Source organism: Meleagris gallopavo, chromosome 15 (genome assembly GCF_000146605.3).
Source record: "Meleagris gallopavo isolate NT-WF06-2002-E0010 breed Aviagen turkey brand Nicholas breeding stock chromosome 15, Turkey_5.1, whole genome shotgun sequence".
Lineage (NCBI taxonomy): Eukaryota > Metazoa > Chordata > Aves > Galliformes > Phasianidae > Meleagris > Meleagris gallopavo.
Genome location: NC_015025.2, coordinates 7743886 through 7761808, shown reverse-complemented (window position 1 = coordinate 7761808; position 17923 = coordinate 7743886). Strand labels below are relative to the sequence as shown.

The 17923-nt window shown below is 56.9% G+C and overlaps 1 protein-coding gene across 4 annotated transcripts; it reads left to right on the top strand.

The window, feature by feature from the left end:
* The first annotated feature begins 5955 nt into the window (after positions 1-5955).
* On the top strand, positions 5956-17833 carry AFAP1L1 (actin filament associated protein 1 like 1). Of its 4 annotated transcripts, XM_010718940.3 has the most exons (20): positions 5956-6345; positions 6992-7330; positions 9389-9517; positions 9674-9757; positions 10026-10123; positions 10252-10363; positions 10642-10740; positions 11136-11347; positions 11695-11874; positions 12488-12574; positions 12790-12883; positions 12969-13121; positions 13254-13465; positions 14026-14171; positions 14733-14811; positions 14929-15043; positions 15244-15408; positions 15637-15815; positions 16042-16170; positions 16560-17833. In XM_010718940.3, the coding sequence occupies exons 2-20, from the start codon at positions 7240-7242 to the stop codon at positions 16581-16583; spliced, it is 2388 nt and encodes a 795-aa protein (XP_010717242.1). In that variant the 5' UTR covers positions 5956-6345; positions 6992-7239; the 3' UTR covers positions 16584-17833. The 4 variants fall into 4 exon arrangements, with proteins under 4 accessions (XP_010717242.1, XP_019475946.1, XP_019475945.1 ...); XM_019620400.2 differs by lacking the exon at positions 5956-6345 and having other exon boundaries at positions 6833-7330; XM_019620402.2 differs by lacking the exon at positions 5956-6345 and having other exon boundaries at positions 6834-7330; positions 9983-10123.
* Positions 17834-17923: the final 90 nt, after the last annotated feature.

Below are 17923 nucleotides of genomic sequence, written 5' to 3'. Positions count from 1 at the left end.
AAGCACACGCGGGTCCCGGCTTTGGTTGGTGCCGCGGCGGTACTGCCGGGGATGTGGCTCTGCGAGGCAAAGTCGCTGTGTGTGCTGCTGCTCGGGGTCAGCGCCAGAGAGACCCGAGGGTCAGGAGTTCTCCCTCCCGATGGAAAAAGATGGGGTTGTGTTTCCGCAGTAGAAATGTGATGTGAGGGGTTCGGCTCTGGGGATGCAGCACCAGTGTCGTCGCTCAGTACATTGCCTGGCATCACAGGAGAGGACAGGGACAGGGACAGCCTCCCCTTGCAGCTCACCCAGCCCACCTGCCGCGCAGTGCTGGCTCTGAAGGAGGCTGCTGCTGCAGGAGGAGTGTTGTTGTCAAACACACGTGGTGCCAGGGCCCAGAGGACCTCATTGATGGGTAAAGGAGAAAGCTGTGCAGACTGTTGGGAGGATGTCCCACCTGTGATGGATGTCTACTGGCAGTGCTCTCCATGCCACATGATGAGCATTGAGGGCTTCCCACATCGTGGGGAGGTGATGACATGCTGCTGAGCCCATACTGGGGCTTAGTAGAGATGAGCCCAGATGCGGCACAGGATGTGCATGGAGAGGTCCCTGTCCATGACCCCTGCATGGAGGCCCACTGCCCCAATGCCTGCCATGCCCCACTTTGCATAGGTTTCCCCACTGAGGCAGAGCTGTGCTGCTTCTTTTACCCCCTCGTAGGTGCCTTCTATGGTAGTGGTGGAGGTGCCTGCTGCACAAACTTTCAGTTTGTGTAATGAATGGCTGTTGGCACTCAGATTGTTCTTTGCTAATGTAAACCTTCTCCAAACTTTTCTGCTCATCACCAGAGCCACTGGATCCCTCTGAGGCTGTAGCTGTGCAAGGAGGGCATGGAGTTTTGGTGGACGAAGGGCCTCTGACCCAGTCCCCAGCCTCTCCATACTCTCTGGCAGCTACTCCAGGCTGTGCCGATGGAGAGCTATGGATGTGCCTGTGATTTGGGGATGCTCCACACCATGAGCCTTTGCTCCAGTTGGGCTGTGCTTGCTTCTCCTCATTAATAACTCTTCTCTGACCTTTCGTGCCACAAGAATTTCAATCTTGCACCATATCTGTGGTCTAAATCCAGTGAAGCCAGCAGAGATGTGTCAGGGATAAACTTGGCTCCAGCTCACCCACAAGAATGGGGAGGCATTGGGCTGGGAGGGAGGGAGCCAGGCTCATTCCTGACCTGCTGCCTGAGCCCCACATGCAGCCTGGTGAAGGGGCGAGGAGCTCTGGGGCCAGCTGTTAGCACCAGGCAAGTGCCGAGCTCTCCCCCGCATTGCAGCCATTCCTTCCGCTGGAAGCTGAGCTGCCTGGTGGCGGGGTCCTGTTTATAGCCCAGGGAATGGGAATGAGCTGTCCTTGGGCTGCCCCGGTGCAGGCAGGCAGTGTGGTATTGCCCCATGCAGCGGTGGGGATGCTGGGCAGGGTGGGAAGCAGTGGGCTCACGCTGTGTAAGCATCTTCCAGGCAGTGACCCCAGGGATTCCTATCGCATGGGACAGTCTGGAAACCTGCCTTTTTCCAACGCTTGTTCTTGACCTGGAAGTGCTGTTTTCCGGTGGAAATGTGCTGAGCTGCATGCTGACGTGCCCCGTGCTACACAGCATACACCAAAATGCTGCCTGCAGGAGGGCCGGCACTCCTCATCCCATCTCAGGAAAGCTTTGTATGAGGTTTTGAAGTTGTCTCATCCTGAACAGTTGGAGGGCTTTGTAGAGGAGAACAGGGAGTGAAAGCTGGGCTCGGCCCAGTGTTTGCCTGTTGTTCTGTGGCCAAGTTGCTTGCTGGGACACAAGATAAGGGTTTTGCAAAGTGGAGGCTTGAAGTGGTTTCTGACATCCCAGACTCACGTCCTAATCCTTTAACTCTTCCCTACACCAGTCCAGTCTGGCACAGCTAAAGGAACAAGTATCTCCTCCTGTGTGGAAGGAACCTTTTTCCCATGTAAATTAATGGTAAAACTGCCACTTCTACATAACCTGTATGGAACATCCCTGTCCCAGGACAGGAGGCTTGGTCAGAAAATCCCTGAGGAGCTCTGTATTGTCCCTGCCTCACACACCAGCCCTGGGATGAATAGTGCTGGGCCCTGCCACCCGCAGCCCGAACACTGCCACGGCCAACAACGCCCGGCTGTCATCACCCCCGGCTGCCAAAAGCAGTGGCATTCAGTGAGCTCCAGTCCCTCTGTGCTAATGATCTGCAGCCTCCGTGGTGGGGAAGGATGAAAGTCTCTGATTTGGTGGTTCCACCCTATGGAACCTGCCTCGGGTTCTTCAGCCCCTTCGATTTTTGCTTCTGATAACACCTCTCATCTCATCAAAGGAGGCTTTTGGCAGGCAGGGGAAAACACTGGCATTTTGTAACAGTTTGGAATGAGCACAGATCTTTGCTGGGAGTTCAAAATCTCAAAATCTTTTTTTTTTTTTTGTTTAAGTGGGTTTTGCCTGCATGTGATCCTGGAAGCGATAGGAGCAAGGTCTGGGCGCCGCCGTGTGCTCTGATTGCTGGCAATTAGCAGAAGAGCTCTGGGGAGGTGTGTGAGGAGCAGTCCGAGCAGTGGCTGTGGCTGAGCAGTGGCTGTGGTTTTCTCCCGGGTGCATTTGACCCATTTAACCCACCAGACTCACCGATGGCAGAGCAGCCCGTTTGTGTCTCATTGTCCGGCAGGTTCAGCCTCCCGTTTGACACAATGCCAGTGTCATCTTATGCTTTGGGAAACTGAGGTTGTACAGGGCAGAGCCAGGAGTAGAAGATGTGTAGGAACAGGTTTGATAGCTGGCTTTTGTATGTCGAAGCTAAAAGCAGGGAGGGTGAACCAGTCCCAGCACCATTGGAGACATCAGCGCTTTCTGGGCGGTCACACCATCCGTGTGCTTGGGCTTGGCTTTCCCATCATGCTGCGCTGGCTGTCCTGGTTCCACTCCTGCCCTGAAGGGGTTAAGCGGGTAGGAAATGCTGCAGGCTGGTGGCCTTGCTGCTGCACCTGATGCTCACCAATGGAAGGAAACGGAAGGGCTGATCTCAGCTGAGCAAACACGCTTATCCTGCCCTTGAGGATGCTACGGCAGCACGGCTCTGGCCCCAAAGTGCGGAGACTCTATGGGTTCCCCCACTGCGTCCATCCCACAGGTCTGCGCAGTGCTGGCTCTGTGGTGCTGACTTCATAGAAATTTTGCCCCCGTGGGATTTTTCTACCCCTGCTGGTTTTTACTCCTTCCACCACCTCCAAAAAGAGGTGTCCCCATCATGCAACATGGCTGGATGCATTCAAAGAAGCAAAGCTGGCTCTGGCTGATTCCCCATCCATCCCCTTCCTGCAGCTCCTGTGTCCCCCCAGCCTGCCCCCTTCTAGGGGAGAGTCCTGTGTCCTCCTGTACACGATGGCCCCATGGCACTTTTCCTATACGCAGCACATCTGCTGTATGGAGCTTTGGGGAAGGGTGATGCCTAGGACACAGAAAGCTTCCATCCATTCGTTGGGCTGGGATGCCCATTTGGGAGGTGCCTGCTGTGTCCCCTGCATGCAGGGTGTGCACCAGGCAGTGCCTCAGCCACCCTGTGCTGCTCTGTCCCACTGCTGGGGCCACTCCTGGTGTGGGGGCACGGCAGCATCCTGCTGTCTCTGCTGCTGCAGGGCTGGTTTTGAAGAGGCCAATGCCAAAATTTTACTTGGAAATAGCAGAGTTTATTCTGGGTTCTGGCTAATCCTAACATCTCTCCTCAGCCTGAAGCTTGTTTTTATACATTGCTCAGCAGGTCTTGCCCCTGCCCGACTATTCCTTTAAAAGGGCATCTCAAACCTCTCTTTTCCTTTCATTACTTAAACACGTTCTCAGCCAGCAGCTCTTATCAACCCAGCTCCGCTCCCTGCTCCCGGACTCCCTGCAGAGCATCACACCGATTGCTGAAATGTCACCCCCTGAGTGCAGCCCTGTGTACTCATAGAGCTGTGTCCTTGGCACTGGGCTGTGCCTGGGCTCAGGGAATCCTCACCCAGAGGTTTCGCTGTGTCCCTGTACCTTTGCTCATCTTCTTGCTTCACTCAGCAGTAAAAGAAGGTGATGCACAAAACTCTGGGGTCAGGGCAGCTGCAGCCTCATCGTTTCAGAGGGGAAAAATTTGCTTTGGGTGAGCTAAAACAAACCTCCACAATCTTCTCTGGGAGATGGAGAAATGTCAGTGCAGAGGGGGGCAGCCGCTGGTAGCATCCCCAGCACGGGGCACCAAAGGGCTCCTTATCTGCCTCGGTCATAAGAGGTGGTTGGGGGTGATTCAATCATTCCCCTGTTAATTATTACCTTAGCAGCTCAGGCTCATGGAGCTGTTCTGCAGTGGTGCAAGCGCTCTGGTGATCACATAGCAGGCAGGGCATGGGCCTGGGGGAGCTGAGAGAGGGGGCTTAGGCAGAGTGTGTCTGGAGCGTGATCTGAGCTCCCCCTGGGCTGGGCTCACGGCTCAGCTGCTGGCTTCTGGGGTCACTGAGAGCAGGGCTGCCAGATAAGGCTTTCAGCAGAGCTATTTATATCAGAGAGAGAGCCACTGCTGGCACATAGCAGGACAAGGCACAGGGCCCTTCTCTCATGCCATGCTGAAAACAGCAGTAGCAAACGTGTGCTGGTGGTCAGCACAGCCCTGAGTGCCTGGGGTGCACGTTTCAAACGGTAAAGCATTCCCTGGCTGCTTTGTCTCCCTGGTGTTTCTCTTATGGGAAACTGGTCCCGGTGCTGGACCAGGGCAGAGGGCAGCAAGCTGTGGGCTCCTTGCTGTAAGATGAGAATGCAGTGGTCACTCTACCGGTGGGAACCTCCTGTCCCCTTGAGCAAGCATGCTGCACGTTCAGCTCCCAAGGCTGATTTTTTTCAAGGCTGTCAGCTGAGGATACTAAATAATGCAGAGTTGTGTGTGTGTGGATGAACACCTCAGAAGATGTGTGCCCCTGCCTTGCCCGATGCAGCCTGGCCGCACAGGGTACTGCAGGTCCCTGCTGCCTGCAGTGCAACAGGCACTCAGGAGGTGTGAGCCAACTGTGCTCAGTGCTGGGGGTGCTGCAACCCCTGAGCTGGGGACACCTGCCCTAACGTGGGGGTTAATGGCTGTGGGGATGGTTGGAGGGGGGGTCGTGGGGCACAAAGGAGGAGCCCGAAGCACTCAGGCTCTGGCTGCCAGAGCTGGAAGTGGAGACACTGCCCCCACCCGCCCCTCTCAAGGGGCCCTTGTTCACAAGGAGGAGATGATTCATGGACATCAAGTGGCCCCTGAGCAAATCTTCCACTGTTATGGGATGTTTCCAGAGCATGAGTGTGATAATTAATGGCTTGCTTTTCTCTTAAACCCTCTGTGCTGCAGCGTGCCAAGTAGCTGTGTATGCAGGCAGGAGGGGACTTTCCAGGCTCTCCTTGCTGCCAGCCCAGTGCAGCTCATCCTGTGCCCACCGGGGGCTGAGATGCTGCAGGGCCTCAGGCAGTATGGATGTGGAGGAACAATGGTGGGAGCTGTGCGCCTGCCTCCTGCCCTGTGGTAATGTGGGAAACAGCCCTGTGGGAATGGGAATGGCCCCCGAGCACTGGGCTGGGAGGCTCCAGCCTTCCTTCCCTCCGAGCTGCTCTGAGTGCTCAGTGCCACTGTCCTCAGGTGCTGCAGTGACCCCCTCCCCTCCTGCACCCCACCCTATTTCTGGCATCCCAGGAGCTATAAACATCTGTTTACTGCCGGTGGCGACTCCAAGCAGTGCTCCTCCACAGGCAGAGCATCCTGGGGCCCTGCCCACACCAACAGGAAGGATTTATTTTTGCTCGGTTTTTATTTTAGCTACAAACAATGGCCGTCACTCCCAGCATCCGATTTCCCCCAGCCCCCCTCGCCCCCGGCCTCCACCTGGTGTGGGAGGAAGCGGGGCCTGGAAGGGACAACGGAGCCACGGGCTGAGTTCCTGCAGCGATGTTGCAGTGCTGCTCCTTGGAACTGTTCCCCCTCCTCGAGGCTCCCTTGGGCTGTGGCTGCCAACCACACTGCTTTGCAGCCACACACGTGGTCTTATCTCTGCCTCTGTGACAGACAGTCCATGCACACGGAAACTGCTGCACTAGCTTGGCTGAAGACTCTTCTTCCCCTTCCTTCTTCTCCTCTTCCTCCTCCACTTCCCTGCAGGTTGCCGAAGCAAGAGCTGCTGCTTGCTCCTGTGGCCAAGCAGAGGCTGAGGAGAGGAGACACACTCTGCAGCTGCGCCTAGAGCCTTATCTCCAATCCAGAGGACACGGGTTTCCAAGAGGAATGTGTTCACAGGATCTAAGAATAGAGCTGGCCTGGGCATGAGGTGGAGAGTGGTGTGGGGTGCTGCTGTGGAGAGGGGCACCCTGCTTGAGGCTGTTTGTGGGGTGTAGTGGGGTGCAGAGCAAGCATTGCCTGCTGACCTGAGCAGCAGGACCATCCTGGTGGTGTTGTGAGCATCATTCTTGGTGCTGGTTCCCAGGCCTTCTGTCCCAGGAGTGCTGCCCTGTGTCTTAGCTCATGCTAAAGCCATCTGCCTCCATAGCTCCCAGCCCTCTCAGATACAGGGACAGCCCTCTGACATCTTCCAATTCCTGCCGCAGTAGACGTGGAGATCAGCGCATCTCCGTTGCAAGGCTCCCCGTCCTAGGATGCCTGCAGCCAACACAGAGAAGTGGTCTCATGGTGTTTGGGCTGCAGGAGAAACTCCAGCAGCACCCAGCAGGTGGGACTCTGTGTCTGCACTGCTGCTTGGCAGCAGGGAACACGGGCTGGGCTCTCTGCGGCCGGTGCCCTGCTCGCCCAAGGTTGGGCTGTGCATTGGCACCAGACACCGAGCCACTCTGTGCTATCCATGCAGTGACCCGTGGGCAGTCTCCCCTGGCTTCCTGCAGCCGCCTCATTAACCTCCTGTGGGCTGGGAGCTGAACAAGTGCAGGAAATTAATTTCTTCTCTCCCTCCGCTCCCCCAGGCGCAGACTCGGCTCTGTGCACCCGCTACAGATCAAGGCCCCTTTGAGCAGCTCACCCCCTCACCCCCCCTCGGCTCCGGGGGCAGCTGTAACAAGGGAGATGCAGGGGACAGCTCAGCTGGGGAGGAACAAAGGAGCCTTCATGCTCTGCTTTGAGCGCTCGTTGGCCAAGGCGCTGCCTGCTCTGTGATCCTTTGGCCCTCAATTGGTCTGGTGCCCTGACAGAGGTCTGAGAGCTGTGATGGGAGATGTCCTGGGGGATGCACTGTGGGCTGCGGTGTGCTGTGAGAAGGTGGCACAGGGCATGGCCCTTATCTGCCGAGCTGGGGCAGGGAGTGGGTAAGTGTCTCCTCAGGCGCTGGCGGGATATCTTGCTTTTCTTCTCAGCTGCTTCCTCACTAGCCCAGCGCCCTGCCAAGCCCCGCAGCTGGATCCTGGCCGGCCAGAGGAGGATGTCTCACCTGGCAGTGTGTTTCCACCATTTCCATTCTGCATGCATCCTGGGAATGTCTGCCCCTCTCCCCTGCCTCGGTGGAAAGGGAGAGCAGTGGGAGCTGAGCACCCACCCGCCTATGTGCTGCTTTTCCAGCTCCAAAGCTTAAGCAGCAGCCCTGGTCCCACTGTGCCGCCCTCTCCTTCTCCATGGGCTGGGAGATGCTGCCCATTCACTGGTGCTCACTGCCCTCCCTGGGGTCTGCCTGTGGCAGATGGACACTGGCAGAATCACACTGAAGGGCTGTGCTGGTGTTTGGCTTGGCTCTGGGGAGGAGGAGGAAGCAGAAGGTCTGTGGAGATAGAAGACCATCAGCAGAGGCAGCAGGATGTGAGCTGCATCCTGCCCTGTGTCCTGGGGAGCGGTGCTTTGGAGCTGAGCATGCTGTTCTCTTGCCTGGGGGGATTGCCTTGGCTGGGCACTGATCAGCATCAGCTGGCTCACATTGGGCTCCCCTTTGGCTGAGGGATGTTTTGCTCACCCTGGGAAACATCCCCTCACCGCTGCCTGACTCTGCACTGCCCTGCAGCTATGAAGCAGACAGTCCTTCCTCCAAGCACCACTGCTGTGTCCCTGCAGAGAAGTGATGGTCCAGCAGTGCACCAGTGGCTGTGTGCTCTGTCCACGAGGCATGCGCTCTGCTTTCCAAACACCCCATCACTCAGCACGTCCCAGCTGCCACTGTGGTCCCCTCTGGCCTCTCCTCTGTCCCTGCAGACCCACAGCCAGCTGCGGGGCCACCCCAGCTGTGCTCTGATGATGTTCAGTTGCTGCCAAGATCTCGCTCACACTTGCATTGAAATAATCAGTTGTTTTTTTTTTCCCCCACTGTCAATAGCTTCCAGAGCCGCAGGTTTGTTGGTGTTCTGAGTTGGGCCATCTAGGTGCTGGATGCTGCAGGTGCTACCCACATAACACAGGAGCTGGGGTTTGTCTCCAGCTCTGTTTTGCTCAGCAGAAATCAGGAGAGCAGCCTGGGAGCTGTGTGCTGGAGCAGCTGAGGAGCCCATCCCAGATCTGTTCTGAGGCTCTGGTTACCAGCGGGGCTGTCCCAGACGATGGGCTGAGCAGGGCTGGAGATGCTCTGCAGGCAGCACAGGCACAGTGAGGGGTGCTCAGAGCCCTGTAGTACATCGGGGGTTGAGCAGAGCTGCTTCCCAGCACTGTTCCTGCAGCAGGGGTGCTGTGTGGCAATGCCTTCCCTTCCCTCCTCACCAGCATGCCAAATACTGCCTGAAGGGATTAATTTTTTTGTAAACCTGCTCTGAAATTCAAGCACGTGGAGTTGTGTTACACATGGGTGCAGCCTTGCAGCAGCACACAGCAGGTGTGCATCAGGTGCCCCATCCCATGGAGGGAGCACTAGCAGCTGTGCTACAATGTAGGTGGGACAGAGGTGTAGTGTTATCTGCATGGAAATATTCACGTGCTGAGCCTTTTGATAGCAGTCCAGCAAGCTTGCAGAGCTCAAGTTTCCACCCACAGGCTGCATCCCAGCGTCTGCGTGCGGGTGTGCACTTGGCAAACAGCCCCGAGCCCAACCCAGGCTCTCAGCCCCACGGGGGTCTTCCATGTGTTGCAGCCCTTTCTGCCTTCTCTGAATCTTTTTGCACATTTATTTCAGCACCTCTGGTGTTGACTCTGTGCTTTTCATGCCTGGCTGTTTTGAGGGGGAGAATGTCTTCAAGGCAAACAGTTCTGGAGCTTGTCACAGTTTTGAGCCAAAAGTTGAATCAAAATGTGCAAGACTGGCTTGGAAAGTGCCCCATGCTTTCCATGTGCCCTTGTTGCCTCTTCTGCTGAGCCTCTGCTCTGTGTGCCCTTCCCCACATGCAGAGGGGCTGCGGGTGAAGCCCAGCATCCTAACGTTGCTACATTCATGGGCTTTTCTCTGCTTCCCTCAGTGCTGGACCAGCTCCTGCCAGAGCTCAGCATCCTGCTCAAGCTGCTGGACCATGAGTACCTGAGTGCCACGGCGCAGGAAAAGAAGGTGGCTGTGTCCTCCATTCTGCAGAAGCTGCAGCCGCCCACAGGTCAGTGTCCCACTGCCATGGCACCCAGTGGCTGTCCCACTGGTGCTGTGTCCCCAGCCTGCTCTATGGCCATGAGTTGGCATGTCTAGGGGCAAGAGGTGCTGGTGCCTGGCCATGCTGTCCAGGTCCAGGCTGAGCTTCCCTCCTCACTCCCAGGGAAGGACACAGACTTCATGTATGTGAACACGGCCTCTCTGAGCAATGGCACCAGCTTTGTGGAGTCTCTCTTCGAGGAGTTTGGTACGTGGGACCATCTCAGGATGGTGCTGGGGTCTCACTATCAGGTGCTGAGCTGGGCTCCCAGCTGGCCATGGGAGCTCTCAGGGGGGCAGGAGGGAGGCTGAAGCTGTGTCCTTGTGCCCGGGAAGGGCATTGTCATCCTGGGCTCCTGTTCCTGCTGCCCCATAGCCGTGCCCATGGGTGCTTGGCCTGGGGCTCCCTGGGGACATGGATGCCCATCTCTAGGGTCCTGCTACTCCCTCACCCTCAGCGCTTCCTCCCAATCCAGACTGTGACCTGCGGGATCTCCGGGACATGCAGGAGGATGATGGGGATACCGGTGACAGCATCGGTGTGGAACTCGCGAGGAGCCAGCCAGCAAAGAGCGTATGTCCCAATACTGTGAACTCTGCACCAGCACAGGGAGGTGGGACCTGCTCCTGCCTCTCACACCAGTGTGCCTGCTGGCCCCTCGGGGACGCATGGCCTCTCATTCACCGGTGTTTCTGCCACAGGTTCCTGCAGACCCCCCTCCGCCTCTGCCCACCACCCCCCCACCTGAGGATTACTATGAGGAAGCGCTGCCCCTGGGCCCGGGCAAGGCCCCCGAGTACATCACCTCCCGCAGTGAGTCCTGCTCCTGCCGCATCCCACCTGCCCCACAGCCAAACAGGCAGAGCCAGACCCTCCCAGTGAAGGAAGCCACCCGCACCGCACTGCACCCACTTATTTCCCATCCCATTCCACCATGCTGCTTTGCACCAGGCTGTTTGCTCCTTGGTGGGGAGGGAGCAGTGAGCAGAGGTGACAGCTTTGGTGCCTGTGTGTGCTTGCAGCAGGTGCACATTGCTCTGCCTGACTGCAGGCTTACCCACAGCCCTGGCCGTCCTCTGCTTCCCCTGCAGACAGCTCCAGCCCCCCCAACTCTGTCATGGATGGCTACTATGAGGATGCAGACAGCAACTACCCCGTCACCAGGATGAACGGGGAGCAGAAGAACTCTTGTAGGTACCTGGGTGCCCTCACCAGGCAGGGAAGAGCTTCAGCAAAGTGGGCGTGAGACATGGGCTCAAGCAAAACTGAGAGTTGCTACGTGCTGAAGGTGCAATGCTGCTGTGCCTGGCTGTAGTGCTGGCAGGAGGGGAGGCACCGAGCTTTCCTGACCTGCTCCTCTCTGCTGCACCAGGAGCCTTTAAAAATGTGAGACTTGCAAAGAAACAAGCCAGCCCTAGGATTTGGACAGGAATGCCTGGGACTGGCTTTTGGCCAGCAAGCATCATGAGTGATGTGGAGGGGAAATGGGGAACATAGGAGTAGTTGGGGTCAAAGCAGCAATACTTTCAGAGCAGGATGTGGAGCTGCTCCATCTGAATGGGGTGACTTGCTTACTCCCTTCCAGACAATGACTCAGATGCCATGAGCAGCTCCTATGAATCTTATGATGAAGAGGAGGAGGAGGGGAAAGGTCAGCAGCTGACACACCAGTGGCCATCAGAAGAAGCCTCCATGAACCTGGTGAAGGACTGTAGGATTTGTGCTTTCCTCTTGCGCAAGAAGCGCTTCGGGCAGTGGGCCAAGCAGCTCACCATCATACGGGATGGCAAACTGCTGGTGAGCCTGGTGCTGGTGGGGCAACAGGGGTGGGAAGAGACCTGCAGGTGGGCTAGGGGGAGGTCAGCAAAGCCTGCTCCAAGACTGCGACCAACCAACAGCACATGCAGGGGTTGCTACTGCTTCCTTTGCGTGCAAACAAAGGGCTCCTTGCTTTTGGGGCCCTTTGGCTAGTGAAGGAAAGGGAGAGGGCATCCTGCAGCCCTAGTATTGTTGAGTCTCTTTATAGCAGAGACACAGCCACCTCCATCTGTGCCATTGGCTGCAGGGTTGCCCAACCCTACCCCCATCCTGGGCATGGCAGCAGCATCACCTGAGCCCTGAGTGGTTCCCTTTGCTTCTCCCAGTGCTACAAAAGCTCCAAGGACCGGCAGCCGCATGTGGAAGTGCCCCTGAGCACCTGCAATGTCATCTATGTCCCCAAGGATGGGCGACGCAAGAAGCACGAGCTGCGCTTCTCACTGCCTGGCGCTGAGGCACTGGTGCTGGCTGTGCAGAGCAAGGAGCAGGCTGAGGAATGGCTGAAGGTAGACTGCTGTCTCCCCCTCACTCACAGCCTTCCTCTGGCTGTCCTGGGGAAGGAGAAAGGGAAGGGGGTTTTCCTCTGGCTCTTATCAGCCGTGGGGACGGCTGGCTAGCTGCTTCCCAAGCCCTGGGCGGCTCCTGTGCCGATAGCCTGAGCCCCTCACCAGGGAGTGGAGTGGGGATGTTTGCTCACCCCCTCCTCTTCCTCGTGGCCCTTTCCTGCCTTTGTTCTGGGTGTGGGAGGCAGGGAAGGGGCCACCTCTGCTGCGAGCCCTGGGCTGAGAAAGGGGCTGTGCTGTCTGTCTCTCCTGCAGGAACTATGACATGGGGGACAGTGGGGTGTATAGTGCTGGCAGTGTGATTGTGCAGCTCCCAGATCCCTCATGTCCAACCCTCTGACCATGCATCTCAACAGCAGTTGTTATTTGGAAGGGGCCTCAGGCAAGCAGGGTTTGTGTCCCAAGCAGGGCTCATGGTGGGCAGTAGAGCTGGGTGCTGCAAAGACCACAGTAACCAGCTGGGCTTGGGCTGTGCAATGGGAGCTTGGCAGTGTGGGGACAGTTGCCTTAGTTCCCAGCCTATTGTGAGGGGCTACTCAAAGGCCTTTCTCTGCAGGTGATAAAGGAAGCAAGCACTGCAGGAACCAGTGGGATGGAAATCCCTATGTCCCCAGTGATGCCCTGCAAGATGGACCTGGATAAGGTGATGTTTTCCGGCTGTGGCTGAGAGGACAGGGACTGGCCCATGTGCCGTGTGGGGCTGGTGACCTTCCATCCTCACAGCAGGTCTGCAGGGCCAATGGGCTCCCAGCATGTTCCAGCCCTGTGCTGGAGGGACAAAAGCCCATGCGTGGTCATTGCTGGGGGCTGGGCAGAGGGATGCTGCTGAACCAGTGCCTGCTCCACTGTTCTCCACAGAGGCTGTCACAGGAGAAGCACACCTCTGACTCAGACAGTGTGGCGACGGGTGAGACATGCTCCCCCATGGCCCGCAGAGAGCTCTGCGAGAACGGTATGGCGAGATGAGATGTCATCCTGCCCACTGAGCAGGGACACTGCGATGGGTGATGGGGGCTATCAGAGCTGTTCTCTTCCAGGGAAAGTCAAGAAGAGTGGCTTGGCTGACCTGAAGGGCTCAATGAGCCGGGCAGCAGGGAAGAAGATCACCAGGATCATCAGCTTCTCCAAGAAGAAGCCTTCCCCTGAGGATACACAGACCTCCTCCACTGAGGAGGATATCCCATGCTGCGGTTCGTGGGGCTAGGGGCAGAAATGAGTCCTGAGCTCCCTTATGAGGGGCTGTGGGAGCTCCCATTGAGCTGATGGAGAATTAGGGCACTCCTCGGGGCTCCAAAATGGTTCTTAGACTATTCTGTTTCCAGGCTACCTGAGTGTCCTGGTCAACCAGTGCTGGAAGGAGCGTTGGTGCCGCCTCAAGGCCAACACCCTCTACTTCCACAAGGACCGCACCGACCTGCGCACCCACGTCAATGCCATCAACCTCCGGGGCTGTGAGGTGGTCCCAGGACTGGGTCCCAAACACCCCTTTGCATTCCGTATCCTGCGCAATGGGCAGGAGGTGGCCGCTCTAGAGGTGAGCATGGACAATCCCCCCTGGAGATGTTCCTGGGGGGATTGTCATGCTGGGGGAGCACCTTGGAATCATAGGAAGACCTCTAAGATCATCTAGTCCAATTGTCAATCCATCATTGCCATGCCCTCTAAATGGCCAGCACGTCCACTAAAACATCATTCTTTGGATGGAGCCCAGTCTGGAGATGCTCAGCCCCATTAGAGTGCTACCAATGCTCCTCTGTCCCAAGCTCACCTTTACTTGCTGTTACGGCTTTTATTAGGAGAAAATCAGCCCTTTCAGAAGCCAGCACATGATGCCTTGCTTTCCCCTCCTGTGCACACTGATGAAGCCTGGGGTGCCTTTATGGTGCAGGGATGTGCAGGGAGGAGGCCAAAAGGGCTGAAACAGGCAGCTTGCTGGGGGCTTGGGAATGCACGTGCTTTCTCTTTGATCCTCCTCAATCTTGGACGTGTGCTTTTCATAGAGAGCCCTTCCCTGCAGTGAGGCTTTGTGTTTTGGGGTAGGAGTGAGGGTCACTTGAAGCCAGGCATGCTCCCCAGCCCCTTCTCTCTCCACAGGCAAGCTGCTCAGAAGACCTGGGCCGCTGGTTGGGCCTTCTCTTGGTGGAGACGGGCTCCCAGACTGCACCGGAGGCCTTGCACTATGACTATGTGGATGTGGAGACAATTGCTAATATTGTGACAGCCGTGAGGCACTCCTACCTGTAAGACTTTCCTCCTGCCGTGCTAAACCATGATGGGTTGGGATGGTGAGCCTCATCCTGGGCTCCTGGGCAGGGGCATGGGCTGGGATTGGGTTTTCTCAAGATCCTAGGAGATAGAAGGGACGTCCAGAGGCTGGCATTTCTTAAAACAAGGCATCTTCCTTTGGGCAGGACTGAAATTAGAAGGTGCTTTTTGAGAAGTTGTAGATGCCCCATTCAAGGCCAGGATGGGGCCTTGGGCATTCTGATCTAGTGCCTGATTTAGTAGTTGGCAACCCTACCCGTGGCTGGCAACCTTACTCGTGGCAGGGGAGTTGGAATGAGATTATTTCTGAGGTCCTTTCCAACCCAAGACATTTTATGATTCTGTATGATTCTTTAGTAAAGCTGATGAAGAACGTAAGGGATATGTGTGCTTGGGTGGGGCAGGGTGAGCACTCAAAAGCAAAGCTGTGTCCCTCCCCAGAGCTGGGAGAGCAGCGAGATCAAAGAGCCCATTGTGGGTCTGGCAGGGATGTCCTGGAAAGGAATCCCATAGCACAACCATCCCTCGTCCCATAGGTGGGCCAGCAGCTCCCAGGACAGCCGACCCGACTCCTCCCGCGTGGTGTATGATGATGTCCCCTATGAGAAGGTTCAGGTGAGTTGACTCAGGGCCTCACCATGTCCCACTGCTTGGAGGAGGTGTTCTGGGGAGCCTTGGTGGGTTGTGGCAGTCCCACAGGTGTTTCAGCATACTCTCCTGTCCCCACCACAGGCTGAGGAGGAGTCGGGACGGCCAGCAGGAGCCCAGGTGAAGCGCCATGCCTCCTCCTGCAGCGAGAAGTCACGTCGAATTGACCCGCAGGTCAAAGTGAAGAGACACGCGTCAAGTGAGTGGGGGTCTGCAGTGGGACCCTCAGGATGGGGGAAGCCCGTGGCCTCTGTGTGGAGGCTGATCCCACCAAGGCGTCCTGGGTTGAGCTGTGCCAGCCCAGTGGGACCATGAGAGGTGTCCTTGCAGCTCGGGTTGGGCTCAGGTGGGTCTTGTTTAGGCTGGAGCCATTGTGATGGGCTCTCCTTGTGCGTGCAGATGCCAACCAGTACAGGTATGGGAAGAACCGGGCTGAGGAGGATGCCAGGCGGTTTCTGACAGAGAAGGATAAGCTGGAGAAGGAAAAAGCAGCAATTCGCAGTGAGCTGGTGCTGCTGCGGAAAGAGAGGAGGGAGCTGCGGGAAGCCATGAAAAGCAGCTCAGGTAGGTTGCATACTGTGGCTGAGGATGCTCGAAGGCACCCAGGTACGGTGGGAAGGACCGGGATGCAATGCAGGGCTGGCGGCGTGGCCGTGGCACTTGTGACCATGCTCAGGCTTGGCTGCAGCACACAGCTGGGCCAGCAGCCCCATCTAGTGTCACTACCCAAGAAGATGGATGGCTGCCCAGCCCAGCAGCCTCAACCACTGAACCGAGCACTTGTGTGATCAGGAGTGAAGCTGCAGGACCTGGAGCAGCGTGTGGCTTTGCTGGAGGAGCAATGCCGGCAGAAGGAGGAGCGCCGCGTCGACCTGGAGCTCCAGCTGAGCGAAGTGAAGGAGCAGCTGAAGCAGTCATTGGCAGGAGGGCCAGCCCTGGGACTGGCTGTGACCAGCAAGGCTGAGAATGGGGTACGCACCCCTTCTTCCTTGCTCCTCTGGCACCTGCAAAAGGGTTTGGGGTGGGGGCAAGCAGCACGTAGGGATGAGGGGACACCCCTGATCTTTGTCACTTTGTGATTAGAGGTGGGAAGCAAAGCACTGACATCAGCTTTGACTCCATGACAGTTTGTGCTTTCTTGGCAATTTCTGCTCCCTAGGTTTTGTAAATCCTCCTTATTCTCCCTTTTTTCCGCAGGAAGCTACAAACAAGCCAAATGGGAGCCCCCCTGAGCACTTGGTTCCCGTTAACAGTGCAGCTGAACTGAGAAAGAGAAGCCCCTCCATCCTTCCTGCCAACAAGGGCAATGTGCTGAGGAAGGCCAAGGTCCTGCTTCACTCCTCTCCTCCCTAGCTCCCAAGGAAATCTCAGTTTTTCATCCTGTCCCTATATTTGACCAAGAATTTCAGGGATTGCGGGTGCTCCTTACTCCAAACACAAGGGATGCTGCCTGGGCTGCATTTGGGCTGGTCCCGTTCAATGGCAGAGGCTACTGACATGAGCCTAGCCTGCAGGAGATTTGAGGGTCCCAGGGCTGGGTGGGCAGCAGTGAAAGTATCACCTCTTCAGTGCCCAGGGCAGCACTCATCAGCCTTTGGAGATGCTGGGGTGGTCCAAATCCCCCAGGAAGGAAGGAGGCCCTCAAAGGGCTCAGTGCTCATCCTCCAGCTTCTGATGTCTCCTCATACCCCTCTTTTTCTCCTTTTCTCTTGCAGGAATGGGAAAAGAAGCAGACATAAACCAGGCAGTGGGAACACCTGCCAGGCCCCACTGGACACTGTGGCCCACAGAGGAGCTACAGGGCCCCTTTCTCCCAGGCATGGGGAGAAGTGCCCTCCCTTGCCCCTGTGCTACAGTGCCTGCCACATGGGCAACACTATGAACTGTGGGGAAAGGGGTGAGAGGGGATTTACACAGAGTGGGATGAGGTGCTGGAACAGGCTGCCCAGAGAAGCTGTGGATGCCCCATCTCTGGAGGCATTTAGCGCCAGGTGGGATGGGATTCTGGGCAGCCTGATCTAGTGGTTGGCAACCCTGCCCATGGCAGGCGGGTTGAAACAGGGTGATCTTAAAGGTCCCCTCTAACCTAAGCCATTCTATTATTGGGGAAGCAGGTGGGAAGGAGGAGTCCTTTGGCAATCAGGGTCACATAATACTGGGGAACCTGTCTCTGGGGGTCCTCCTACACAGCCAGGAGCTTGGCACAAGGCATATATCACACGGAAGCGTGTGGGACTGATGCAGCCATCGGATGCTCTGCTTTGTCGAGATCCATGTTCTACCCCAGGGACACCAAAAGCCTGGCTAATGTTTTCCAAAGTGACTGGATTCTTTGGGGATTCGTGGCTGCCTGGACATTGGGGTTTATGAGCTCAGGACCCGATCCCTTGGTGATGCCCGTAATTCACCCTCCTCACTGCTCTCAGCTCCGCGGGGTCTCATCTCAGGGTTCTTTGTGCCTCTGGCTCACTGTGTGTCAGCTGCGTGTCCTCATCAAGTGCCTCCTCCTTGTCCTTCAGGCACACTTGCTTCCTTTGGGAACAAAGCTCAAGCATCAGCAAATTAACAGCAGGCACCTTCTGACCTTAATGAGCAGCACACTAGTGCTGTAAGAGTTGAGGCTGGAGGCAGCCTGACTTCCCAACCCCGTGCTGCTTTCAGGGGAGCAGAAGGGCCTGGGACACAGTTTGCCAAAGCACGTCGTCAATGTGGAGCAAGGGGAAGTTTGAAAATAAAAAAATAAAAAGTGCTTTCAAGTGAGAGGACTGGAACAGAAAGAAGGAATGGGAGAAGGTAATTCAGCACAGGTACAGGAACGAAAAGGGAAGGCCCAGGCTGGTGTGCCAGGGACAACAGAGCACCCACGGCCCCTTTGCGCTCACTGCCGCCAGTTACCCTCTGCAGCTTGGTGCCCTTTTATAACTCGGTCAGCAGCTTGTAATAAAACCACTGGCACTGGCAAAGCCCTCCCTTGGCTGCAGGGAGCGAACTGGTGTTGTTTCTCTTGCTTGCAACGGAAGGCCAGCGTGGGCTGGGGCTCCGCACACAGCGGCTGCGGGGGCAGCGAGGCGGATCCTCG

Bases quoted from the DNA above. Each gene is read 5' to 3' on its own strand.
- AFAP1L1 (XM_010718940.3), top strand. From the start codon at position 7,240: ATGTCCTGGGGGATGCACTGTGGGCTGCGGTGTGCTGTGAGAAGGTGG. The intron at 9,758-10,025 runs GTACGTGGGACC...CTCCCAATCCAG, and splicing joins GTCTCTCTTCGAGGAGTTTG to ACTGTGACCTGCGGGATCTC. The intron at 10,124-10,251 runs GTATGTCCCAAT...TTTCTGCCACAG, and splicing joins GGAGCCAGCCAGCAAAGAGC to GTTCCTGCAGACCCCCCTCC.